The 27,708-nt window shown below is 53.3% G+C and overlaps 1 protein-coding gene across 2 annotated transcripts in view; it reads left to right on the top strand.

The window, feature by feature from the left end:
- Positions 1-13,463: 13,463 nt before the first annotated feature.
- Positions 13,464-27,708, top strand: part of GAS6 (growth arrest specific 6) — a 33,518-nt gene continuing 19,273 nt past the window's right edge. The window contains exons 1-4 of one of the 2 annotated variants that reach the window (XM_043583629.1): positions 13,464-13,801; positions 14,054-14,220; positions 24,866-24,890; positions 26,262-26,324. In XM_043583629.1, the coding sequence (XP_043439564.1) occupies positions 13,723-13,801; positions 14,054-14,220; positions 24,866-24,890; positions 26,262-26,324 (334 nt within the window). In that variant the 5' untranslated portion in view covers positions 13,464-13,722. The remainder of the gene's footprint in view (positions 13,802-14,053; positions 14,221-24,865; positions 24,891-26,261; positions 26,325-27,708) is intronic. The other variant, XM_043583620.1, reaches the window with a different exon arrangement.

The following is a 27,708-nucleotide window of genomic DNA, read 5'->3' as shown; positions in this document are numbered from 1 at the left end:
GTGTCTAGTTACCTGCCGTCGCTGATCCAGCCACCAGCACAGGACACCGGCGGTGGGGGGGGGGGTGTCAGCAGAAGGGTCCCCACGATGCTTTCTGACATGTGCCGCAGGGGCCACTTGGGGGACGGGGTGCCGCTGTCTGTGGCAAGAACAACACCCCAAATGTGGAGATAAGGCCAGAGAGTGGGGGCATGTCCCTCCCTGTCACACCGGGGCACCCTTTCCTGAGCCCCCCAGGCCTGGTTCACCAGCTGAGCAAAGTGCCTTGTCTCACTTTGCTATTTAACATGAATTACAGATTCAGGCTCTCAAGTTCCATGTCGGCTCATAGATCTTTCCCTGTGAAGCAGCAAGTAATTTCTGCCCACAAGAAAAAATAACTTCAAATATGTACTTATGTATACATTTAACACTACATATGTAATAAATACATGTTGAACCGATAATATTAATAAATATATAGATATTTAAAACATTTAATTAGTCATTAACAGTTAATGATAAATAAATGGAATTAGCTAATATGAGATAAATTAGTAAATAATTAAGTATTGTTCATATTAAATAAATATTAATGGGGGTGTTATTGTAAATAATTATCTAATAACCATTAATAATTGAAATAAAACTTTATTGTTTAAACATTAATGTACCTATATTAAAATATCAGTTAGTAAATACATACTGAATATATTTAATGGCCTTGAAGGCCATCAGCCAGTTTCACGTTTGGCCCGGCACCCTTGCCCCGACTTTCTTCAAGGCCTGTGAACACCCACTTCCCTAAAATACTCTTCCAACAGCCATATCAAGTTTCTGGTCCCTCTTTAATGAGTTAATAAATCTTTTTCATTCTGTATTTGTGTGACAGTCAGTTTTGGACACTTTAAAAACTACACTCTGTCCTACCCCTGAGACAGCACAGCAAGCTGGGCCCGAGGGCAGCTCAGAGCAGGAGCGTCCAGAGATGGTACAGTCTGGGCCCCACCAGCCTTGGGGACACACGGACGCTCCCGGCTCTGCGTCCTGCCGACCTGCGGGAAGGCACAGGGGGGCACAGGGCACAGATAAATTGTGGTTGCAGATGTGATGTGCTGACTGGAGCTAGTGACTGGGGGGGGCCCTAATGACACCCTAATGATACCCCAGGATGGTGTCCTTGAAGAAGGGAGGAGACACCAAGAGAGAGAGTGAGGTTTCCTGCCTATAAGCCAAGGAATCCGGCACAACTGAGGTCACGGCTGACCCTCCGAGTTGGCCTGCTCGTCACCATGTGGTGGTTTGGAGCCAGCGTCAAAGACGCTGCGGGGGCAGGGCTGCAAGTGCAGGCCCGGTTTCATCCTGCCGGGTGCCCGCACCCCTTCCCACCACCGGCCACCTACTGGGTTCCCCTCCCTCGCCAAACAAGAGGCTTTTGAGAGAAAGAAAGTTTCTTTCAGGGACTTGGTAAGAGGTGATCATGGGTTTACCGGGTAAACCGTGACTGACAGCTGCATGGCCCTGGCGCCCCCAGGGTACCCACAGGTGCCCTCTCCGCAGGCCCCTCTCCCAGAGAGCCTGGAGCCCTCATGCTGAGCTGAGGCTCAGAACTAACTTCAGCCCTTTGGGCAGAGAAATCTGAACCACCTTCTCATTCCTTTTGTGAAAATAAATGAACCGCGTCTGTCTTCAGAGGCAGCTCACAGAAGAAGGTGCTTACTGGCATCATTTTCTAGATGAATTCACTAAGTTACGTGACTTTCAAAGATCCTGATGGCTGTTACACACAAGAGACGGGGACAATCAGAAGAGTTGTCCAGTAATTCTCCCCAACAAGGAAAACAACCCTAGTCACCTCTGCAATGAGGCCTTTTAACCTGAGATGTCTAACATGTCACACATACCCCAGGCGGTATGGGCACACAGCTTCTCTCCTGGGCCCAGAGGAGGACAGCCCAGGGGACATTCCAGGGAGCCCACTCCATCCTGTCTGCCGCGCCCTTCCCGCTTCTGGAGCAGTCCTTCTTCATGCAGTAGCCCCCTCTGGGGCCAGCTGATGCTTATAAGCCACACTGTGGTATTGTAGTAACGGTAACATGCTTATCACACAAATGTAGCAGGTGCAGAAACCACAGTGTGTCCCAGGCGAGCCAGAGGCCTGCAAGCAGGCCCAAGGACTGGGTGTCTGCACGTGGTGGGCTCTCACCGTGGTCCCCTCTGTGTGTGTGTCCATCCTGTCCTTCCCTCCTACAGCTTTGTCCCAGGCCCTGCATTCAGAGGTCACTGTGCTGGAAACACCTGCTCAGGGCTTCCCGCCGGGAGGGCCCCTCTTAGGCCTGTGAACCCAGATACGCCTGCAAGTGCCCTGCTCTGGCCCATCTTGGGGAAACTTCACAACCCTCAGGCCTCAGTGTCCAGCACTTGCCACAGGCCGCCCCACCCACCAGATGTTCTGCCTCCTCCCTGAGGGTAAATTCCCGTGTTTTGCATGTGGGCCGGGGGAACTCTGTTCTGGGCGGCTTGGGGCTGGAAGGATTGTCCCATCCAAACCAAAGCAGTCCCCATGGTGCCTCTGTGCCCAAAGTGCTCGATGGGTCCCACACATCACCAGAGAAGGTCCCAGTGCCCTAGCTGGGAGCACGACGCCTCTACCTTCCCTCCCTGCTTCTTCTCCCAGTTCATCCACAGACGCACAGATGACACTCTCTCTGGAACAGTCTGTGCCAGGGCGGAGGGGGCTTCAGCACCCCTGGCTCTGTCCCCAGTCATAGCAATGCGGAAATGACTTCCACACGCGTTCCAGCCCCTGGGGTCTCCTCTGGGCATCTCCATGAGGACTCTGCCAGCACACACGCCCTTCCTTCTGCCCTCTCCCTACCCCACCCCCCGACTTCCAGGACCCTGGAAGAAAAGCACACGTGAAATGGGAAGGGGGACCAGAGGACGAAAGCCAGGTGTGGATGGAGGGCAGGGGCAGGAGGGGCCCGCCCGGAAGAGGCTTGCAGGGTTGTGAGCAGTGGGTTCAGCAAGATGCCTGAGGTGTGGCAATTCCAGCTCCTCAATGTTGACCGTTTCACGATGCGTGTGTGTGCACGTGTGTGCATACCTGTATATGCCTGTGTGAGTGTGCGCATGTGTGCATGTGTGTATGTGTGCGCACTTGTGTGTATGTGTTTTGCGTGCACGTGTGTTTGTGCATGTGTGCATGTGTACACGTGTGCCTGTGTGTGAGAGTGCACACATGTGCATTTGTGTATGTGTGCCCGTGCTTGTGTGTGCACCTGTGTGTATGTGGGTGTCTGTGTGTGCACACGTGTTTGTGCGTGTGTGCGCATGTGTGCCTGTGTGCGTGCCTGTGCGAGTGTGCATGTGTGTGTATGTGTGCGCGCTCGTATGTCTGTGTGCACACGTGTGTGCTTGTGCATGTGTGTGCACATGTGTGCCTGTGTGAGTGTGTTGCATGTGTGCCTGTGTGTGCCTGTGTGCGCGCGTGCTCATGTACATTTGTGTATGTGTGCACGTGCTTGTGTGTGCATCTGTGTGTCTGTGTGTGTCTGTGTGTGCACACGTGTATTTGTGCATGTGTACGTGTGTGCACATGTGTGCCTGTACGTGCGCGTGCTCATGTGTGTTTGTGTATGTGTGTGCACACCTGTGTGTGCATCTGTATGTGTGCACATGTGTGTGCATGTGTACATGTCTGTGCACGCTCACGTGTGTGCACACACATGTCCCACGCTTTGTGTGCGTGTGTGTGTCTAGACGTGTGTGCATGTGTGTGTGTACGTGTGTGTTTGTGTGTGCATGAACACTCACATTCTTGTTTGTCCAGTCTGGGAGGCCCAGGTCACAGGTCATGCACCCTAACACTGACAGCTGAGCCACCCCGTGGGCAGATGGGAGCCCGTGAGGGCACAGAGCATGTCCCCGGGGCCGCGGATGTGGGTTAGCAGTGACTAGACTCTCCTGTGGGGCATCCCCAGATCACGTTGTCCAAGAGCCACTGTGGCAGAGCGTCTGGCCTTCAGAGCACCACCTAGGCCTCTTGCACTGTCCCCACACCCGGAATGATGGCTCTCTGGTTCTGTCTACACCTGGAAGGAGCCTTCTCCTGCTGTCTACACCCAGAATGACGGCTCTCGCACTGTCTACACCCAGAAAGAGCCCTCTTGGCGCTGTCCCCACACCCGGAATGACAGCATTTTGCATCTCATGAGGACCAAAGCCGTCCTCTGCCCAGCACCTTAGCCCAGGAGGACTCCAGCAGGGGCACACGGAGTCCACCCCCAGACACAGTGTCCGCGTCCTGGAAGAAGGCAGAGAGGATTGGTCTTCCCGTCCTGACGTTTCACGACCCTGGGGAGCGTCCCCGCTCTCAGCGTGGCCCTGGTGGCTGCTGGCTAGGGAGAAGGCAGGCAGGTGCGTGGCCACATTGTGCGCCCCACCTCTGGGGCGGGAACCCTCATATGGCCACACGGGGTCCTCCTGGCCTCCAGAGCTCCCAGCTGCTTCAGCCAGCCAGTGGGCCCTAGCGGGCCCAGGTGAGAGAGACACAGCCATGCAGTGCAGAGGAAATGTCCCCTCTGCTGTGGAGGTGAGAGAGGCAACGGCAGGGGCCTGATGCTGAGGGTGTCACACAAAGGTGGGGCAAGAGAGAAGCTTACTGAGACACATGAAGGGAAAGTAGGAAAGACCCGGAGCAGACAACTATGCTACTTAATGCAGAGACGGTGGAAGGACCACGTGGCACCGATGTCCCCGCCCACAGCTCCGTCACCTCCAAGTGGCGAGAGGGAGTCCAACCCAGGGCTGCTGACAGCAGGGTCCGAGCTGCACATTATGTTTCTTTCTTTATTTTTTTTAATGTTTATTTTTGAGAGAGAGAGAGAGGGAGGGAGACAGAGCACGAGCAGGGGAGGAGCAGAGAAAGAGGGAGACACAGAATCCGAAACAGGCTCCAGGCTCTGAGCTGTCAGCACAGAGCCTGACGTGGGGCTCGAACCCACAAACCACGAGATCATGACCTGAGCCGAAGCCGGACACTCAACCGACTGAGCCACCCAGGCGCCCCTGCACATTATGTTTCCAAAAGGGTTTCCTTCAGAGCCAGAGACTGAGGCTCCCTCTGGAAACCTGGCGTTGCGCTACCTTCACCATTGTTCGCCTTTATTGTCACAGTAACCAAATCCCGAAAGCTACCACTGCTAATGAGCGGGCCCAGCAGGCCACTGTGGTGACAGCGGTGAGGCCAGTGGTCGCTGACACAGCTGGTGGGGCCGCTGTGCCCAGGCCCTCGGCCGAGAGCTCCGTCTGCACTCACTGTTTCCGTTCTCACGACAGCACACGGTGAAGAGAAGCTGGCAGCCACGCGGGCCCCCTCCCCACCTCCCTGCGTCCTACCGCCATCTCCCGGGGCTGTCCCCACTCTGCCTCAGACGCCGGCCCTTCCGGAAGCCTCCCTGCAGCCACACTGATGAAGGACCCAAACAGAAGGAAGCCTCTGGCTGCTATTTGTGGTGACTTTCCTTCCACCCCAAATCCATTTGAAGTGTGTTCAGTTCCTTAGCGAATAAGTTATCTGAGCCGCTAAATGGAAAGGAGAACATCTTCTAGTAGGCTTTGCAAAATGTCTCTTTGACACGTAGTCGTGTGGGGCAATGGATGGGAATCAGAAGCTGGCGGCAGGCCGAGGAAGCGTGCATCAACGGTCATCCCACGGAGCGGTCACTGCCGTGAAGCGCAGAGCAAACCCCACGAAGTAACGGCAGCGTTTCCCGTTGTGAAAACATACGTCTGAGCCAACTCTAGGACTTGCCCAGCAAATGTTTTATCGGCCGGAGAGGAAAATGTTTTCTGAAATAGTTACAGTTCCAGACACCCTAAAAGGTAACCTTCCATATTATGTACACTTATCTACACCTCCAACACAAAAAGCTTTTCTTCTAGAAAAGGGGCATCTGTTGCATTTTGTCTGCCTGGCGCTTTGCCTTTTTGGAGCCCTGCCCTGCCCTGAAGGGCTGAGAATCCCACAGCACGTTCCCGCTGGAGCTGTGCACACACACGGTCAGGAGTAGGGCTGAGCCCGCCTGCCGAGCCCCTGGTGTGAGGACGTCACCTGCACTGGCAGCACTCTGTCCCAGCCGCTCACACAGGAAGCGTTTACTGCATGCAGGAGAGCAAAAGGCCCAGTCATGGTGTGGCCAGACCCTGAGGCCAGCACAGGTCTGAACCGACCAGTGACTGAAACCAGGACGTTCCTGTTTGCAGGGCGTCTGTATGTGCAGGACCAGCCCTGACGAACACAGCACTGAAATGAACAAGTCTCTGGGCAGTCCCTGGGCAATGACATTACAGGGCTGGTGCTCTGTCCCAAATGCAGGTGCATCGGGCTACCTCGGTCATGCTTGCTTTCAGGGCCTCCCTGGGCCCGCAAGTCACGGAGGAGATCCCACCTGGTTGTCCTGGGCATGACACCCCCCTGTCTGCCCAGCTGCACCCACACCCTTCCCAGGTGGTCCTCAGCTCCGAGGCTCCCCCGTCAACACCACTTATACAGCAGTTCTCCTGAGCTGGGCCCACTTGCCTGGACCGCAGTCACCCCTGTAGCAGCAGACAGCTAACAGAGAGTGTTGTTCCTCTCTCTCCTCCTAAGGCCAGGAGGGAGTCTGGAGTGGCAGCGGCAGGGCTGGAGCAGGGCCAGGGCACACAGGCAGGCCGTCAGTTAGGACCTGCCGAGGGGCTCCCACCCACCATCTCACTTCCCTGTCACACTAGGCACCAAGAGTCAGGAAGTCTATGCTGCTTGCAGATGAGGAAAACTTTCTTAAAAGTAATCTCTGTACCCAACATGGGGCTTGAGCCCACAACCCTGAGATCAAGTCACACGCCCTCCAGACTGAGCCAGCCGGGCGTGCCACAGAGAAGGAAATTTGTGGTGGAGAAAAGTGGCCGAAAATCGCTCTAAGTGGAGGAGGTAAATGTATCTGTCCGGCTCAAGGTCCCTCTTCCCACCTCCCCGTCTGTCTTCACTGCAAACTCAAGAAGACCAGGGCCTTGGACTCAGGTGAGTGTAACTCCTTTCAGATGAAGGAGGAGTTAACCTGGCTAGGGTAGGCACCCTTGACCGGAAGCAGACACTGTTCTACGTAAAGATCCCTACAGCATTCCACAAAAACATTTATATGGGGGTGTTTGGCACAACACCCCTTGTAAGTCACAGGCTGCAAAGGTGCTCCCCTAGGGGGCCAAGCAGGTGAAGTAACCATCTCGGTAGCCCCCAGCTGAGGGGGTCTAGGATCTGGGACTTTTGATTTTAAAACTGGGAACATCCTTGCAAAGCTAGGGAGGAGCCCAGAGGACTTACCCATGGAAGGACTTTCACCTTAATGAGGTCCCACCACCTTCATTCACGACAGTAAGTAGTGTTCTTCAAACTTTCTGAGCACAACCCACAGTAATAAACGTATTTTACATCACAACCCAGACCACATTCACAAAAATAGATATTAGAGAAATAAGGAACTCACAGCCAATAAAACTCTGATATCTTCCTCTGTTTTAACCCACATCATTAAAAACCACTGGTTAACAAAACACTAACTTTTGCAAAATTAAAAACCCGACTAAACCAGTGGGTTGCAAAACATGCTCTTAAAAAAAAAACAAACCCAAAAACCTTCATTAAAGTGTGACTGGGGTTTCTGCTTCTGGACAAAAGACAGCAGCAGAGACCAGATTTACCTCCCCACCTAGAACAACTGAGCAAGCAGACATATATACAAAATAACAGTTTTCAACACACTGGACATTAGGCAACAAAGGAGTGAACCCTGGGGGACAGGAAATAAGTGAGGTGGCCCTAGGATTGCCAAGGTCACTGCCTAGAGGGAGAGATGAGGTTGCCATGCATGGAGGACACACGCAGAGCCAACTGCCCAAGTAGGAGAGGGCGATGCAGAGAAAGAACTTCAGAGACCTGCAGAGACCCCCTCCGGTCAGCTGATCATCACAAGGAGACAAAGGGCAAGATGAAGCTATGATGTTCGATAGGTTAGGTATATTAAATGCACTTTTAACTTACCATACTCTTGATTTATGCTGGGTTTATCAGGATGTAACTGCATCATAAGTCAAGGAATGTTTGTATTAAAAAGACATAAGACCTCGTCAATGACCTCAGCTTCTATCCTAAGAAACTAGATGAAGAAGAGAAAATGAAATGCAGTATAAACAGAAGAAAGAAAATTATAAAAATTAGATGGATAATGATAAAATAGAAAACAAAAAAAAAATAGAGAAATATCATTAAACCAAAAGCTGGTTACTTGAAATAGAAACACTCGTTGAATCTCTAGCCAGAAGGATTCAGACAAAAAGAGAGAAGACACCAATTATCAACACTGCGAATGAGAGGTGTCATCACTACAGACCTACAAATATAAAGGAATATTATGAATAACTTTCTGCCAATATGTTCAATACCTTAGATGAAAAGGCAAATGTCCTCAAAGACACAGACTGCAAAAGTTTACTCACAAAGAAACAACCTGAACGACCTTATTTATATCTGTGAAAGAAACTGAATTTATAGGTGAGAACCTTCCCACAAAGACAATCCCAGGTGTGTATGGCATCACGGACAGCATTTGTCAGCCATTTAAGGGAAAAATAACACAAATTCCATACCAACTCTTCCATTATACTGAGTAGAAGGAAGCACTTAACAACTCATTCGATGAGACCAGCATATCTTGGGTGCCAAACCAGATAAAGGCAATTCAAGAGGGGCACCCGGGTGGCTCAGTAGGTTAAGCGTCCGACTTCGGCTCAGGTCATGATCTCAAGGTTCATGGGTTCAAGTCCCGGGTCGAGCTCTATGCTGACAGCTTAGAGCCTGGAGCCTGCTTCACATTGTGTGTCTCCCTCTCTGCCCCTCCCCTGCTCATGCTCTGTCTCTGTCGCTCTCAAAAATAAATAAATGTTAAAAAAAAATTTTTTTAAGACAATACAAGAAAAGAAAATACCCTCATTAACATGGTTGCAAATATTCTTTTTTAATTTTTCTAAACGTTTATTTATTTTTGAGACAATGAGGGACAGAGCATGAAGTGGGGAAGGGGCAGAGAGAGAGGGAGACACAGAATCTGAAGCAGGCTCCAGGCTCTGAGCGGTCAGCACAGAGCCCAACTCAGGGCTTGAACTCGTGAACCATGAGATTATGACCTGAGCCAAAGTCGGACACCCAACCGACTGAGCCACCCAGGGGCCCCATGGTTGCAAAGATTCTTAACAAAATACTACATCATGACGAGGCGAGGTTCTTCCCACATTTGAAAATCAATCAAGGTAATTACATATTAGTGAATGGAAAAAGGAAAAAAAAATGATTGTCTCAACAGATGCAGAAAAAGCATTTGGCAGAATCCAACATCCATTTCTAATGAAAAGAACTCACAGAAAATTAAAACTAGAACCTCATCTTGATAAAAAGCATCTATGAAAGCCCTGTAGCTACCATTATACTTAATGGTGAAAGACTGAGTTGTTTCCACGTGGGATCAGGACTAACACAGGGATCCACTGTCACCATTTCCAGCCAACATTGTTGTGGAGGTCACTAGACAGTCAATAAGTCAAGGAAAGAAGCAAAAAGTGCACAGCTCTGAAAGGAGATTTGCTGTATTTACAGACAACATGACCATCTATGTAAAAAATTCTACCGAATCTATTAAAAAATTTGAAACTAGTAGTTTAGTTAAGCACAGTTGTAGAATAAAAGATAAATGTACAAAAAACCAAATATTTAAATACTCAGAAATTGAAATTAAAAAGATTTACAATAAAACAAAGAAATGTAAAATATGTGGGAATGAATTCAAAGTGGGTCATAGTTCTAAATGTAAAATGTAAGTCTATAAAACGTCTGAAAGAAAATATCGTGACCTCGGAGTAGGCAAATATAATTCCAAAGCAGAATTCATTAAAAGATAAATAATAAATTGTACTTCAAAATTAAGAGGGAAAAGAGCAGTGTTTCACTGTTTAAAATAATGAAAAACCAAGTCACAGACTGGACTAAATATTTGCAAATCACAGTCTGATACAGGTCTTGTGTCCAGAAGATTTAAAGAACTCTTAAAACTCAACAAATAATTCAATAATTGGAAAAGCACAGAGCCCAAGTAAAAGGAAAAAAAGATGATAAAATTAAAACAGACATTTCACCAAAGAATATATTTGGATGGCAAAGAGCACATTAAAATCTGCTCAGCATCATAGTCCTAGAAAAACGCAAATTCAAGTCACAACGAAATACCACCAAACACCTACCAGAATGGCTAAAATTAAGAAGACTAGGGCACCTTGGTGGCTCAGTCGGTTGAGCACCCCACTTGATTTTGGCTCTGGTCATGGTCTCAGGGTCGTGAGATCGAGCCCTGTGTCCAGCTCTGCTTTGACAGCTCAAAGCCTGCTTCTCTTTCTCTCCCTTTCTCTCTGATCCTCCCCTACTCATGCCCATGTGTACATGCACGTTCTCTCTCTCTCTCTCTCAAAAAAAAAGACTAACCTTAGCAAGTGTGGGTGGGATATGCAACAACTTGAAACTTTCATATACTGCTGGTGGAAACATAAAATGGAAATTCACTTTGAAAAAGTTTGTGAGTTTCTTAAAAAGTCAAATACCTACCATACAATCCAGTGTTGTTTCCTACATATTTCCTCAAGAGAAGCAAAAGCTTATGTGCATACAATAACTTATACATAAATGCTCATAGTCCCTTTGTTGGTAATAACCAGTAACTGGAAACAAGCCAATGTCCATCAACAGGTGAATGCTAAAAAGACTGTGGCATATCCACATGACAGAATACTGGTGAGAAGAAGAAGAAGAAGAAGAAGAAGAAGAAGAAGAAGAAGAAGAAGAAGGAATAAAAAAAGAATAAACTATGTGCAACAATGTAGGTGAATCTGAAAGTGAATTTGCCTAGTGAAAGAAGCCAGACAAAAAAGCACATTCTGTAGGATGTTGCTTTTATGCAACATTCCAAAAAGAGCAAACTAGTCTATAGTGACAAAGTGGGCCAGTGATTTTGCCTGGGATGGAGTGAGGGTGGGGCAGGGACACTTAGGAGGGAGGGATTACCAAAGGGCATGAGGAAGTGTTTTCAAAGTATGGGTATGCTCTAGAGGAATGTGGTGGTGGGTTTACAGGTCTGTACATTCATCATAGATACCACAAAACTTATTATGTAGCTTATTATATTTCCATTATGCCTCAATAAACCTGCTTTAAAAACAAAGAAAACCCAATATGACTGGCTTGGTCAGCGCCCAGCACACTGCCTTTTAAGACAATACAGCAAGTACTCAACTCACATTTATCGATTTATTGAGCAGATTCATAAATGAACAGCCTCAGCACCTTGAAATCATCACCCACAGAAGAGATGGTGGAAGGAAATGCAGAATTTTTCTCTCCCCACCAACACCTCATTTCTGACACCCGCACTTTGACCCTAAGCCCCACACTTTCATCCCACTTGGCCTTGGCAAGACAAGCCCCTGACTACAACCTGGCTGACAGTCCATACGAGGTGTCCACGGCACTAGGTCTAACCTGCCCCTTGTAAAAATGAGCTACTTAATCGTGGTTACTTCGAGGTGTATAGCACAGTGCCTGACGACTCTCCCCAATTTCAGAAAGCATTATCCAAGTTGTTGCTTATCCATTTTCTTTCTCTGCCTTAAAGCAAAGTTTCTGCATTGGTCTTGGGGTTAGCTTGGGTCAGACACACTCCCTCGCTCCCTATATTTGCTTCCTGTATTCTACAGTTATTCAGGTGAGCAAGTGTGTGTGAATGCATTTTATTAAAGCAAGTCTCTTCATAATGGGTGCTGTTGGGGTTATTGTGATACCAAGTCAACAGAAAGGATAAACCGGGAAAAGCAGCGAGGGGCTTGAGGTCCAGGCTGACAGGTCAGGGGGCCTGAAAGCCTCCTTCCAGTTGGGATCATGCTAACGCCTGGTCACCTGAAGCACTGAGCCCATACTCAGCACGGACCCTCCCAGAAGGACATGAAGAGGCCCTGACACTCACTCTTACTGGGATCCAACTCTGAGAGTCCCACGAACTCTATAAACTCTCTTGGCCAAACACACAAATAGGAAAGAAGAAAGCCACTGCAAACAATGTGTAGGAGTTTGCATACTTCCTGAAATGCATCCACGGGCCACCTGGTTCAGAATCCTAGGAAATAAGAGACGCACGATTAATTAATTAAGGATCTGTGTAAATACACACTGAAGAATTTACTGCCCCACCCAGGTTCTTGAAACAGGTTCTCCTTAAGAACAACAAGCAGGAAAATTAATGTAGTAAATGCTCTTTCCAAGCCCAAGGCATCCAGGCTGCTTTCATCCATTGCTGGCTGAGGTGGGAGAGCAGCTCAACTGCAGATCACAGGTGCAGAGGACTTACCTATTAAATCGTGCATTCCCTTTGAAGAGCTTTCTCACCAGTGTTCATTCCCCCGACTTTAACGTGTTAATGCTCATTAACCCCACCTTCAAACCACGACCTCAGGGGATCGACCAGCATCAACGCTTCATTCTCCCACTACAGCAGGCCAGGGGAATCTGAGGTCAGGACTCGGGCCTAGAGCCCGCGGCACGACGACCACAGTGACCCACCACGCGGGGTGGGGGTTGGGGGGGCTGTGTTCAGGCCCCTGCCAGCCTCGCTGCCGCTTCAGTCCCCTGGGGGAGCCCTCCGCTTCGTGTTGGTTTTGTTTGTTTGTGTGTTTTTGGCCCCTGAATTTGCGAAATACTCCGGAGAGAGAGACAGAAAGTCTTGGTCTCTGAGAAGAAGCACAATGTTGCTTTCAGCCTGAGTATTTACTGGGAAACCTCAATGTCATTCATCATTATGGAAGACAGAGGTTACAAAAAGAAATAATCTCCTCTCGCTCCCTGGACCTCGCTGGGATTTGGTCTGGCCTCAGTTTATCCTTTCTTCGGGGGTTTTAAGTCTTGAGAAAATGTGCTCGGGAATGGGGAATCCAAAAAGGGTGCGGTAGATTTGGGGTGCGGGTGGCGGTGGTGGGGCGGGACGAGGGTTCAGTCTGGTGAGCGGTCAGGCGGCACCTGGTCACCTGGCACCTGGCTGTTTGCTGCTTCCTTTTACCCGCGACCGGGTCAGGCTCGGCCATCGACTTGAATCTCCTCCTGGACGCACCCGCGGCTCTAAGTGGCCACGTCGTCCGGGTGGGGAGACGGGTCTCCCCGGGGTCTTTGATCTCCGCGGGGCTGGGGTGGGGGGAGGTGGGGTGCTGGAAGCCGGCGTGGGTTGGGTGGGCGGGTGCTGGGAGCTGGCGGGGCGGGGTGGGGTGGGGGTGCTGGAAGGCGCGGGGGGTGGTGCTGGGAGCCGGCGGGGGGGCGGGGGGTGGGTGCTGGGAACACGCGCGCCCCGCCCCCGCGCGGCCCCGAGCCGGGTCCTGCCCGCGCGCCCCGCCCCGGCCCCGGCCGCGAGCGCCGAGGTGCCGCCGCCGCCGCCGCCGCCGCCGCCGCCGCCGCCGCCGTCGCCGGGATGTGACCTTCAGAGCCGCCTGCACGGGATGAGCGGAGCCACCGCCCCGCGGCGCCCGCGGCTCGCCACGGCCTCCCGGGCGCTCTGAGAGCGCGCGCTCCCGGCCCGGTCGCCGTCCCCGGCCCTCGCCCCTCGCTCGCCCCGGCCCGGCCCCGCCATGCCGCCGGCGCCCGCGCTCGCCGCCGCCCTGGGCACCGCGCTGCTTGTGCTCCTGCTGGCCTCCGAGTCCGCGCACAGTGAGTACCGGGCCGGACCCCCGGGCCCCTCCCCAGAGCCCCCCCTCCCTGCGGGCGCCTGCTCCCCGCGCCCCCGCTCTCCCCCCACGCCCCGGGCGTCTGCTCCCCGCGCCCCCGGGCCCCGCACGCCGCAGCCGCGTCCCTGGGGGGCTGGCGGCCGAGAGGACGGCGCGTGCGGGGCGGGGTTGACGGCGTGTCCCCGTTCCGTCCCCGCTCTCTCCCGGCGTCGTCCTCCCGCCCGCGTCCGGGCAGCTGTGATGCTGCGGGCGCGAGAGGCGGCGCAGTTCCTGCGGCCCCGGCAGCGACGCGCCTACCAGGTCTTCGAGGAGGCCAAGCAGGGCCACCTGGAGAGGGAATGCATTGAGGAGCTGTGCAGCCAGGAGGAGGCCCGGGAGGTGTTCGAGAACGACCCCGAGACGGTGAGCGCGCGCAGTCCCGCTGCTGGGGTCTGGGAACATCCTCCGTGCGCGCTGCTGGGGAGCCTCACGGGGACGCCCCTTCCCCGCTGCGCAGACAGCCTTGGTGTTAGGGGTGCCGGGGCTGTAGTCAGGTCTCCCAGTCAGGAGTGCTGGGGGGGAGGGGGGGCGGGGGGGGGCGGGGGGCCCTGGGTCCCACCGTCAAGGCACCTGCACACCTTTTGGGCCCCATCTCTCCTGGTGACCCCAGGTGCTCCCACAGCTGTAAGCAGGTGCGTGAATGGGTCCTCTTGAGACCCCATTACCTTGGTCAGCAGGCCTCTGAAGGCAGCCGCCTTCAGGGAAATGTGCAATAGGCAACACCTCCTCAGTGTTTAAGATGTAAGAGGAATACAGTGGGTAAAAGCCTAAAGGGCTTCCTGCCTCCCCCCTTAGATGGACCGGAAGTGAGGCGTGGGCTGCCCACAGCCCCTAGATCTTCACCAAGGGGTATGGACTGTGTGCCTGAAAGAGGAAATGAAAGACGTGGCCTCTGGGATCGCTTGCCACAGCAGGTCCCGAAAGCCAAAACGGAAATAGGACCAGGACATCTGTGGGAGGGGTGGGCAGGAGGGCTGGGGTCAGGGGGCCCCCCCCCGCCAGGGTGCCCTGTGGAGGCCTCCTTCAGCAAGGTGCTCTTTACAAGCTGCTGGTGACTTTGGGAGCCTGGCTGTGCTGGCTCAGGACGTGACTCTATTAATAACGTCCTTGGGGGGTGTGGGGCGGCAGGCAGCCAACAGCAGGGAACAGCCCGTGTGGACTCAGCATCTGTGCAGGAGCTCTGCCCTCCCCGGGAGGGGACTCACGGGACCCTGCGTGTGTATCGGTCCTGGGGCAGATGCCCTTGGAGAGTGCCAGTGTGCAAATCGGATGGGCTTTATACCATGAGGTCAGGGTGACTTCACAGACGTTTTTGGTTCTACCGGAATGTTTCTTCTAAAGAATTCTGGGATAAAATAAACACTGTGTGCAATAAATGGATAGCTCTGTGGGGCCCACAGAGGCTTTGTCTTCCCTGGTATTTCTCATCATTTGACCTGACAACCCTTTCCAGGCCGTTGTGAAGCGAGCTTTGAGGAGATGGCCGGCCCCCAGCAATTCTTGTGCGAGTTGCTGCCGTGGGGTGGGCCTGAGAAGGTTGTTTTCTCCAGGGCCGTTGCTTTCCACGTCAATAGCAGCACCGGTTCAATCTTCCTGTAAGGGCAGCACTGCTGGCCTTTTCTGGCCTGTTTTCCGGTTTCTTTAATGACGAACCTGGTGGCCCAATGAGTCATCCCCTGCAGAGGATTTCTGAAGGCCTAGCAACAGGGCCATGTGCCTGGCCAGCAGGTCCCTGCCCGGTTGCAGGACTGTGTGACAGGTGCAGTGGGGCTCCCCAGCCCCCAGACCTTGTACAGAGACCCTGGGAGGGGGCTCACAGGTGAGAAGAGTTGAAGCTACTGTCCACCCCCGGGACCACTCCCGGCTGTGCTTGCCCAGAACGACAGGGCCTGACCTGGCTTTTCCTTGCTGCCTGGACACACTGTGTGTTAGCCACAGTATCCTTCTTCCCAGAGCATTAATCCCCTCGCCGATTTTAATTGCTTTTATGTTTTAATCGTAACTTTATTTATAAACGTCTGACACAAAGGCAAGAGAAGGAAAAGTGTGTTTGCTCAGGACCCATGATTTTAACTCAGCCAGTGCTCTCTGGGCGCATTCCTGCAAGGGAGGTCATGGCTGTCCCAGCCTCCAGAGGTCCTCATCCCTACAGCAGAGACTTGTGAACTTCTTTCATAGGAAAGCAGTCCGTGGTTTTCCAGGATCCTGTCCTCCTCGCCAGTCCCTGGCGGCAATAGTAACTACATCCTTCTCTTCATTTGCCAGTTTCCCAGGTTACACCAGCTACTTCGGGGTCGTCCCTCAAGGTCAGCTGGGTTGCAAACCCTTCACCTGAACCTGTACCTTGCATCTTGTGTAGACCCTAGTGAAGACTGTTTGGCCGTTGGCTTGTGGCATGCTGGGAGGAGCCAGGCTAGGGTTAGGAGTCATCCTCACCACCATGGGGGCACTCTGGAAGGGGCCACCCTGTCCTCAGGGTCGGGCTCAGTGGCAGGCATACACAGCCACCTGGTCCTGCTCTGGCCTGCTGGCAGAGAAGGCACCACTGCCCTCTGGTTCTGATCCTGTGGTTCTGGCGGCGCACTAGTGAGCAAGCCCCAGGGAGGGCGTGCAGGAGCTGGGCCTTGCCCCCCAGGTTGGGCGGGCTTGAGCACCTGGAGGGCCAGCTCTGGCCTGCAGATGTACTTTCTGGTGTTTGGAGGCTTGTGCTGGAGTGCTGACTGCTAGCTGGGTGGGCTGTTCCTGCCTGATCCGGATTGTTCCTGACTAGGCTGTCTTTCTCTTGGGAAGGGAAGTGACCTTCACAGCAGGTAGCTGCTAGCACAATGGTTCCTTCCTGATTCCAGCCTTATCACACACCTGTGCTGGAAAGGAAGGGGGCCTGGGGTGGGGGGCTTCCTGACATCCTGGTCACCCTCCTGCTTCCCTCCTGGGAGCAGACAGTCCTCCCCCTCACGCCTCAGGCCCCTGGGGAGTGTCCCAGGCTCCCCATTGTTGCCAGGGCTAACGTTCCTCTGCAGGGCTCAGGAACAGTTGATTCCCTCCCTATCTGTTTCCTCTCACATGCTACGCTCCCCGCTGGCTCGCCCTCTCCTTGCTTGTCCTCAGTATCGCTTCCCATTCATAAGACCCCTTCTGTGCTGGGATTCTCCTAAGCTCACCGCTGGGCAGCCCAGCAGAGTCACCTTCTACTTAAATCCTTTAAGGCTGGCGGGTTCCAGACGCCGGAGGCTGTCTCAGTAATCGGCCTTCGCTTCCGGAAAGGGTTCTGGACAAAAGACTTAGCCAGCCCCACCCTACCTGCCTCCCAGCTCCTGGGAGCCCTCCCCTCTTGGGAACCCGCTCTTGGCAGCCACAACCTGGTGCTAGGAAAGACACTCCAGGCCCTGGCCTTGACCCAGCACTTCGTTAAATTCGAGGGCAGACAGTATTCGCAGCACGGCCAGCAGCGCACCTGGAGGGCTTCACGTCACAGGTGCATGACCGCCGGCCAGTGCTTGAGCTCACATGTGTCCCCCTTGTCCATCTCTCTCCATGTCTCCCCCTCCCACCTCCTCCATGTCTCTTGGATGTGGGGGAGCCCGGTGGTGCTGGTGGAGGGTTTTACGGGTACAGTCAGCTTCAAAGCCCTGCAGTGCTGCTGGCCTCCAAGGACACTGTCTTCCTGAGATCCCTGTTTCTTTCAGGACAGCTTGGGGACAGGTACTCCTACAGAGATGAAAGTCTTACCTTCCAGCCTAAGGCCTAAGGGGTCTCACGAAGACCCCAGCAGGAGGGTGGGAGGGAGGAAGAGGGCACCTGGTCACCACTGCCCCCAACCCCTGCCACGACTTGCCTCTGCAATGCGGGTGCCCTGGCTGGGGAGGTGACATACCGGCTGTGACCTCCAGGACAGCCACCGGCTGCCCACCTGCCCCCACCACCACCCCACCGCTGCCTTGCAGGTGGCCTGCATACGCTGCCCCACGCACACACTGCCCATCTCCTTTCTTGGGGTTCTCAAGGGAAGCAGCTCCTGCGGACCGTGGCCTCCCCTCCTGGACCCTCTCCTTCTTGGGCTTTTGCCCCTAGGGGCCGCAGGGAAGCTGGTCACTGGCTGGATTCGCTGTTGTGGGGCTGGTTCTGCTTTGTCTTGAGGTGGCTGCTGCTGAGCTGAAAGGCCTGGAGCAGGGGTGCTGCTGAGGCAGGACCGGCCCTACTTGGCTGTCCCACACTGGGTTCTCTCCTGGGCGTCTGCAGGCACTTCAGCTGTGCTGTTCAGCCTCTACAGACCAGGCCCAGTGGATGACACTTGGTCCTTGCCAGTGGGCCCAACATCTGCCGAAAGCCAATTAAAGACGTTTTGGAAAACGCTGTAGAAGCAAAACAGCCTTCTAAGACTCTGATGCTTATGGCCCGTTGCTTGAGATTCCAAGTAGCTGGGGCCAGGATTTTCCAGACACTTCCCGGGTTATCCCTGTGTTCCAGTCATGCTGACAGGTGACCCACTGTCTTCACACTCGATGCCCCTCTTCCCTGGGGTCGGTGGGTTGGCACTGGGGGCTGTTTCTGTGATGCAGCATCTGTTGAGGCTCAGGGGTTAGTGTCTGACGTCGGGAATGCTCTGTGCCTCTGCAGTGCTGGTCCGGGGGCCCCACTGTGAGCCGTGTTCTTGTGAACTTGGACCTTGATGGGGTGCAGTTCATTGGAAGTTTTATAATAACTTTTCAAGAGGACTTGAAGTTCCAGAACAATATCCGGCCTGCTCCCAGTGATCGCACGATGACAGATGTGTTGTTCAAATGAGATAGTTTGAACCCCATACTATCATACTTGTTTCCTCAGACTTCTTTTGTCAGATTTGAGAATTGTTTATTTCTGGTATCAGTGCCCATGGTAATACACAGTTTTCCACATCTATCCCCCAAACCTGCCACACAGACCTGGTTTGCACAGGGCTTTTCTTGAAACACTGCTCTCCATGAAAATCACACAGCTGGAATCAGCCAGCCCCTGGGGGCGTGCCTCTGCTTCCACCCGGGGGCCACTGAGGCTGTGCTGGGGCATCCTCCAGGACTGGCATGACGTGGCTGCAGGTGCAGCCGCCTGGGTGACTGGTTTGGACACATGCCTCTATAGTACGATGCTTCAGATTGAAACGGAAGATCCTGTTGGCAGGTTGCTATTGGCAGTTGCCAGGGGCCGGGAGTAGGAGAGGGTGCTTCCCACCTGCCCTGTCTCGTAGCAGACCAGCCATTTGTGATGGAAGAGTCACCTTGGGCCCGCCCCGAATGATTGCTGCGGCTGCATTCCTCAGATGCAGGTTCTGGGTTGTCCCACGCACACCCCAGGCTTACCCTGTGCCAGATACGCATGGAACATCTCACGTGCACCTCACGTGCATGCCATGATGTAGCATGTCCGGAGGGGCATCAAAATGCACTTAAAATTCCTTTCCCTAAGCCAGAAACAGACGAGAACATTGCAGTAGTGTTCGTCACAAGGTCATAGGACGTGGTAGCCCTTATTCCAGATGCTTGTGAACTGAGGCTCAGGTATCTATGTGGGGATTTGCCCAAGTTCACTCTTCACTGGGAGGACACAGATGGAAACTCAGGTCCCAGCCTCCAACGTCAGCATGTTAACTCTGAAGTGATTGACCTTCGGAGGTGAGAAGTGTCTACACAGCCTGCTACGTGGTGACACGCACATGGGCACTGATTCATCCTAAAGCTGGTTATGAAAAGGGCCCAGAGAACCCAGCTTTCCAGCTGGCTCTCACCACTCCCCGGGACTCGGCTGGCTCAGCCCCTGTGCTTATCTCGCTGGTATGTGCTGGGCGCCAGGGGCTGGTTCTGGGGGCGTGGGGGTGCGTGCGGCTGCAGGAATCCCACTGCACAGATCCACAGAGCTGCAGTCCCCAGCTTTTATCTGTGCACCTGCGTGTTGTCCCCACAGGAATTTTTAACCACACACGTGAACATTAGCGTCTCAGGAAGGAGGGGAGCGCTGTGGCCTTGGGGGTGTTTCTGGGGCCTGCTCCCCTCCTTGCAGGGCTGACCTGGAGGCCCTGTGGGCCTGGCAGGGGTAGGTAGGGGGTGTCCGTGTTTCCTTTGGTCTCATGGAGTGCTTAAACAGACCCCTGGTTTGGAGAATCTTAGAGGAGATGAAATTGGGAAGACTACAGAGGGATTTTGTGTGAACCACGCTTAGAAAAACATGCACAGACTGAGTGATGCTGGCCTGGGGGACTGAGAACCTGTCAGGGTCCCTGCAGGCTGAGGGGCCAAAGCTTGCCCGTCGATAGCTGGGAATCTCTCCGGGAGCTGTCGTAAAAACTGTGAGACCGTTGTTGTGACTTCCTCCAGCTACCGCAAAGCAGAAGCCTCCGTAATGATGATTCAAGTTGATGTGACTTGGACAGTATTTCCCTTAGAAGTCAAGTTTGCTAGCAAGACAACATTAAGGTTAAAGGATTAGTCAGTGTTGTGGACTGCTTTTCAGGAAGACACCTTGTATTTGTATCACGTAAATAAGCAGTTATTGTGACGCTTGAGTCTCAGCCCACTTTGTCAAATAGCGTAAGGAGTTTTGGAAACAAAATTTCGGGCAGTTATTTATTAAAGGAAGTAAGAAATTCTTAATTTCCTGTTTGAAAAGTAACGACCATTTGTTATGCTGCGATGTGTGCCTCCTATTATGTTGTGTGAACTAGATCAAAGTGCTGGGTACTCCACGCCAAAAAGACTTAGCACTGCTGATGCTGATGTGTTTGCAAAGCAGTTTCCACGTCCATTAACACGCTGGTGTCTCGGCCCTCCTGGCAGTGAGCCTCCCATTAACCTGCATATGCGTCAGAGGGCAGGAAGAAGGCAACTGCCCTGAAGGTGAGCCGCAGCATCAGGGCCGGAAGCTGTCTGGGTCCCCCTGGCTTACCCCGTCCCTGCAGGGACTGCGCCAGCCTGGGAGGAGCTCGAAGAGTTAAAGTAGTTTGGACATGAAGGCATGTACGAGGTGTCAGTTGCCAAATTCTAGAACCTTCCCAGCTGCATGTGGTCCTGTTCATGAGCTACAAGAGGGCAACTGTGCTCAGTTCACACTGTGAGCCCAGGTGATGTTTCTGTCTTAATGTGCATTTTAACCCACTAGGCTTGTGTGGTTTTTGACCATTTTTGGAAGGCAGATTTGCTCTCAGAGCGTCAAGTTTATAGAGAGACCACTAAGAACCCCACCAAGCCTCAGAAGGCCCCGGGGAAGAAGTGCACAGGCTGGGTGCTTGGAGGGCATTTCAGCAGGCTGGGCAGGCTGCCGGGCAAGGAGCTCGTCGTGATCACAGCTTCTGGAGTTCCAACTTCAGAACTGACTGTCCCGCGGTAGGAGAGGGGCGAGTGGCAGGTGGACAGCCCACACGCAACCTTGCCCCACGGGGAGGGTGGGCAACTCCCTGATGCTCTTGACTGTTGCCACATGGGAGACTCTGGAGGCACAGACCCTGTGTGGCAGACCAGGGTTCCGGTGGTCAGCATGGGGCAGAGGCAGGTGGGAGGTTCTGTCTGCAGATGGGACTTGTCGAGGATTTCACCAGCCACCTATTTGCTGTCCTTTCTGGTGCTCCCCTTCTTGGCAAAGGGGCCAGATGGGTGACGGCACGATTAAGGAGCAGACGTGGAAGAGACCGTCTCACAGAAACATCGTCCTGTGGTTTCAGAGCAAACTGCTAGGCCTCACGTTAGATGCAAGTGGACCGAGCCTGTCGTTGGGTTCAGGCCTTGAAGGTGCTTTGGGCACAGGTTCCTGTGTTTACAAACCTGCAGGGAACAGGAGCATGGGAGAATGCGTCCCAGGGAAGGCTGGGTTTGTTGGAGCACCCAATTCCATTTACGTGAGGGTGTGTGGCCAGTGGGCTCTTGGCCAAGACCAGCACACTGATCCTCCCAGAACCAGGTGCTCCCCGTAGGTGGGGTGTGAGCTCCACACGGGGCCACTTCACTCACAGGCAGTCCCTACTAGTAGGAGTGACGACTCAGTTGTTGAATCACACATGCACCATGTCTCATCGCCTCCTCAGAGAGTAGGGTCCTTGGAATGAATGGTGGAAGAAGAGGTTGGCAAATGGCAGTTCATCTAAGGATCTAAGTTCAAAAATGCATTGGCAGTTTGTAAGCTTGAGGAAACATAGTACTGATATTTCTGAGTTTTGGAAGACACAAGCTGAGAGCACCGAATTAGGTATTTCTCCCGGTGTGCTTAGCTTTGTTATAAATAAAATCAACAACTCAGTGAAAATTGTAGGACTCTACGTTTGCCTGTTCATTCATTCATACACCCAGCCATCCATGCATTCTTCCTTTGATCCATCCATCCGTCATCCAGCCAGCCAGCCACCCATCCAACCACCCATCGATTTACTCATTCTTCCATTCATCTATCCATTCATCTATCATTCATTCACCCATTTAGCAATGGCTCCTGAGGGCCTTCTGAGGGATTGTCAGCACCAGGCCAGGTATCAGGCATATACCTTCCTCTCTGGGATCTTCAGCTCACAGTTTAGTGGCCTGCAGTTTTGCTCACTTCTTTGTATCTTTAGCTGTTTAAGTAAAGCAGAAGCAAACTCCTGAGAAAAATGATTGCCAGGTGACAGACGGCTTCATTTCCAACCTGGGTGGCCCTGGCCTCCTGCTGGCTGGTCTGCCCATTCCCTGCTCCTGATCCCAGCCAGGCCCTCACACGCCTCCTTGTGTGGTCAAAAAGAAAGGGTAAGTTTGTAGGCAACCGATCCCTGGTTCTGAATCTGGCCATCTGAACTGTGGCCTCTGCTCCGTGGATCACTGGGAGGGTGATGCTCATGGGAGTCAGCCCAGCTCCTGAGCCTCAGGCCACAGTTTATGTGTGGCCAACTTGTGGTGCAGGTGGGGCCGGCTCTCTGTTCTGTGTCCAGTGCCCTTCATTCACTGAGATTTCCATAGGTCTTCCTCTTTGGTCAGAACGTTGAAGGACAATTAGAAATGTCTCTTTCTCTTGGGAGAGCGCATAGTGGTTTTAGGTGCATCTGTCTTAGCTTTGCTGTTACTCGGGGTTAATCATCTCTGTCCTAGATTGCCAGCCAAATGAGCACCCCTCTCACCCCAAATAAATCAAGCACACAAATTAAGATAAATTGTCACCAGCTTATGGCCCAATGGTTTTGGAAACCACATTCCCATGGGTGTGATTAACTTAAGGGAAGGGCACATGGCTTTTCGGTCAGTGAGGCTCTTCCAGAACAGTACAATCGCTGTTAAAACACATGACACATAGCTAGTAATAGGGCTTTGAAAAATATAATACAGCTTTCTGGATAACATATAGAACAGCTTTCCTGTGGCAGTGCCAAGTTTATGACCATACAGAACAGCTTTCTTGTGGCAGGTGCCACATTTATGACCATACAGAATAGCTTTCCTGTGGCAGGTGCCACATCTATGACAACTGGGAACTCTGCTCACAGATCCTCAGTGTCTTTAGTTCCTTCGTAGTCTAATTCTTGGTTTTGTGAGTGGACACATCGTGCATCCTAAGTCTTTTCTTTCAGAGCCAGAGCCCCTCCCTTTGTGACAAAGTCTGTGGCCTTTGCTCTCCCTCTAAACCCGGCAGATGTCCCTGTCTGCTTGCCCTCAGCTCTGGGGGCTTCGTCTGAGTGCGCCTGGCCTCGCTTGCCTTTCCTGTCTGGGAGTGGCCAGTCCATGACTGAAAGCACGGAGAAGTGAAACCAGGCCGTCAGGGCCCTCGGGATGCTGGTGGGGAGGGCTGTCCCCGCCCTGGCTGTGTGGCTCTGCCTGCCAGACCTGGCCCCTGTCACACCTGCCTGAATGTCACCTTCACAACCGTGATACAAGCTGAAATACAAACTTGCTCTGACCATTACTTTTCTTTTAAAGGAGTTAAGAGTCTAAGCCATGTCTTTATCAGAACATGACTTTCTGATGGGTATCTTAGCAAAGTGTTGTAAACAGCGAGGGAAGGGGACAGGTGAGGTGCCAGACCATGGCGTGAGGCCAGCTAACTGTGGGGACCCATCACTGCAGATGACACACCAGCTCCTTTCAGCGTGGTTTTGGATCCCAGTGTGCTGTCGGGAGCCCGACCTGGCTTCCTTACCTTGGTTGAACTCCACAACCCGTCATGAGCCTCGGTTTCCTCCTCTCTGATGACGGGGTTAATTGAAAAGACCTTGGAGCGGTTGTGAGGGTCAGATGGAAGGACATACAATCACAGCACCTGTAGCGGGCACCCCTCCTCGGTGGGTGCTGCTGTGTAGCAACCTGGTCTCGTCCAGGGGAGCATCGAGGGCTAAGCCACGCTGTGACTGACCCTCAGTGAGAGATGATGGTGGACGGGTGGGGCCAAGGACCCTGGGGACAATTCCAGCTGCTCTCTGCTGCTGGCCAAGACAGGGCAAGTGGTCCTAGTATTTGGCAGACAGCTGGTATGGTGCAGAGCTCTTAGTTCACGGTCACAGACGGAAAGGACCTTTGCTTCCCTTGCACCCTCCACACCTCGCCCAGCACCAGTTCCTTGTACAAACACAGTCGGTACAAGTCAGCGCCTGCGTGTGGATGGCCCCGCGGGGTCTGCATGCTTCTGGGAGGAGCCCGGTGTCAGCGAGGGTCCAGACAATCTTCCTCTCGGCCCTCCGCCTCCTGTGAGACACTGGGTCCCTTAAATGACATCCCCGTTGCCGCTTACAGAAGGTCCAGGCGGACATCATTCTGCAGCGGCCGAGACAGCAGCCTGGGCCGCACCCTCCCTCTTCTTCCTCACACCATGGTCCTTGAGGCGTAAAGTGGCTTTCTGGGTGGTTCTGCCCTGCTGTCACTGAGCCAGCTGTGGAGAGTTCCCTGCCTTCCTCACGCACCTGCCCTGCCCAGGTGCCTGTCTGTGCCCACTGGGGAGGAAGGCGAGGCCCTCTGCCAGCTGCTGTGGGCACTGTGTGGGGAGTGCAGGCCACGCCAGTAAACTGTCGCCCCTTCTTTTTCTTTTTCCACAGGACTATTTTTACCCAAGATACTTAGGTAAGTTTGCATCGCTGCTTCTGTAGTTGTAGAGGAACAGAGGTGGACATGTCACCTGTCAGCTGGGCCAGCCCGTCCCGCAGGTGCTCCTGGGGAGGTTGCTTTACTCACACGGTGAGCTTGGGACTCTTGGAACACGCGGTCACAGCGCCTGTGTCTTTCACGGCAGCATGATCCACGTCAACCACGATCCAGTGCCGTTATTTGCAAACCGCTTCTCTGTTCTGACTCCGCTAGCTTGCTGTTTGGGAATGTGGCTGATTTAGTGAGTCTCAGACCTGTTGGTCTCGGGGTGTGTGCACTCCTGAAGTTACTGAAGATGCCGAAGAGCTTTTGCTCCGTGGACTATGGTGGTTGGTATTTGCCGTGTTTTTTAACAGAACTGAGCCCAGTAAGAGATGTTTTGGTTTAATTTGAACAAGAGGAACGGACAGGCAGGTGCTCCTGGCTGCCCAGCAGGGGTGTCACTGGGCAGCGTGGCCCCCGGAAAGCTCCCGAGTGTACTTGGGAGAGAAAGTAAGACGCGTGACAGCCAAGTGACCAGGGACCGTCAGAAAGAGGCTCTGGACTTTCCCTGAACTACTCCTTTAATTGATGCTATTCTAAGATTTTTCTAAGATGTACATCATTATGAGACAGACCTACACCAGGGTCTGTTCCTTCTTAAGTTTGGTGAATTTCCTGTTGGCCTTATGTCCTCTTAGCGGTATTCTCTGGGTCTGTGCCATAGTGGACCCTGAAGAGCTGGGGACCTGCCCGCTCCCGGGCTCCCTGTTGGCCTCCGCAGGCCTCGCTCCTAGGTGTCTGGGATTTGTTTCCAGGGACAGAGGGTGACCAGCTGTCCCGGGAGCTGCCTCCAGGTCGCCTGGGCCCCAGTCCTCCTGGGCATGACCAAGCGCCAGGGACCTACTGAAGGTCCAGGAGTGGCTCAACACCCGTTCTGCCTGAGTTTCAGTGTCTGGTCCCCTCCTCCAGCTCCCGTGTGAACCAACCTGTCAGACAGCTTGGGGAGGGGGACACTCAAATCATGACTTCCACATTCAGGGTCCAACAGGGGTTCTGTTGAAGACCAACTTGAAATAAGGTTCACCTCTCTGACTGTGGCCAGAAAAGCCAGTGACTGTTCCTGGTCCTTCATGCCACTAGAGAGGCCACAGACAGACCTTTGGACACAGTTCAGCCTTTTTGTGGGAGGCCTTTTCTTGCTTGCCAACGTTAAAATCTCTAATAACAAAAGCTGGAGCACCTAGGGAATGTGAATAATCTCCTCTTCCAGAGGTGGCTCAGAGACGACTCACGAGTTCTGAGGTCTGTCCTGTCATCTGTCACCTGTGACAAGAATGACTGACCTGCTTTCCATCTGTCTTACAGACTGCGTCAGTAGGCATGGGCCTCCGCACAGCAAGAGCCCAGCTTTCGCAGCCTGCGTTCAGAGTAAGTCTGCCTCCCTGCTGTTCCCCTCAAAGCCCCGCGGGTTTGGGTAACTTCAGTCTCTGCTGTGGTTTTCCAGGGACCTTGACTAGCCCCATTACCTTAAGGAGCTGCAGCCCCGGCCTGAGCTCTGCTCCTTTTCAACTGAACTTGCCCTTTGCAGCAAGTGAGGTTCGTTTTTCTAAATAAGCAAGCAGTGCACGCGGTATAAAATCCAAGCCTTTCCTGGGTGTGAGGAGCGAGCACTTCGCCCCGGCTGTGCCTCCTGGTCAACTGGTGAGGCTCCAGAGGCCCCGGTTACCAGATCTGAGAATATCCTGGGGCCTGTAAACACATACGCACAGTCTCTTGTTTTGCACAAATGCCAGCTTACCACACGGGCGTGCCAACCTCTCTCTGCCCTGAGTGCAGCTCGGCACACATGCACCTTCACGGCAACACCGGTTCAGGTAGGTAGCATTAACTGTGAACTGGGGACTTCTAGGCTACCTCCGGTTTTTGACAAGTACAAACAAAATCTCACATGCATCTGACGGTGTCTGCAGGACAGAATCCCAGGGCGGGACCTACAGCACCAAGCCCAGTGTCATTTCTCATTTCGGGCCTGAATTACGCCAGGAGCGAGCGAGCGCGAGCAGGAGGCCCACCCACTTATCTCTGCCAAGCTGGTGCATTTTTTAACTTTTTGGTTTCACCCAGTATAAATGATGAAGGGTGACTCCCAGTCTTTGTGTTTATGTTTTTCTCACTGAGTCAAGCTGAGCTTTATGTGTTAGCCATTCGCACAATTTTCCCTCTGCTTATCATGCATCTTTTGTATTCTTGTTAACATCATGTAAGTGATCACTCAGTAACACTGACTTTTCGCTGGCGAGGAACGCTGTAGCCACCTCAGCTGGGACTGACTCTGGGCCCGGCTCAGGTCTGAGCTCCTCACGGCGAGCTGGCTGGTCGACCCTAAGCCCAGGTGTCTGTGTGTTCGCCGCACGTGCTGGGCAGTTGGGCTCTGGGCGCGCAGCCCCTGCACCTGAGGCCAGGCCTGCCGCCCCCGGGGAGCCCAGGAGGGGAGGACCCAGAGCTGCTCATGGACTGGCTGGCCTGGCTTGTGGTGCTGCTGCGTCCAGCCACCCACCTGTCCGTGTGCCGGCCAAGGGCCTCACCCCACTCACCTGGCCTGGGTAACGGGCCCAAGCCCTGGTCCAGAGGAGCAGAAGAAATGACTGATTTAACTCAGGAAGGCGAGGGAAGGGTGGTGAGGCCACGTGGCCCCTGCTCCCCTCTGACCCCAGGACAGCGGCACAATAGCAGGTGCAGAGCAGACTGGCTTCTGTCATTTTGGGTACAAGTGCCTGTTAACTCAGGGTGGTCAAAATCCATGCCCATGCAT

The sequence above is a fragment of the Prionailurus bengalensis genome, chromosome A1, assembly GCF_016509475.1.
Source record: "Prionailurus bengalensis isolate Pbe53 chromosome A1, Fcat_Pben_1.1_paternal_pri, whole genome shotgun sequence".
Taxonomy (NCBI): domain Eukaryota; kingdom Metazoa; phylum Chordata; class Mammalia; order Carnivora; family Felidae; genus Prionailurus; species Prionailurus bengalensis.
This window is presented reverse-complemented; position numbering and strand designations above follow the sequence as displayed.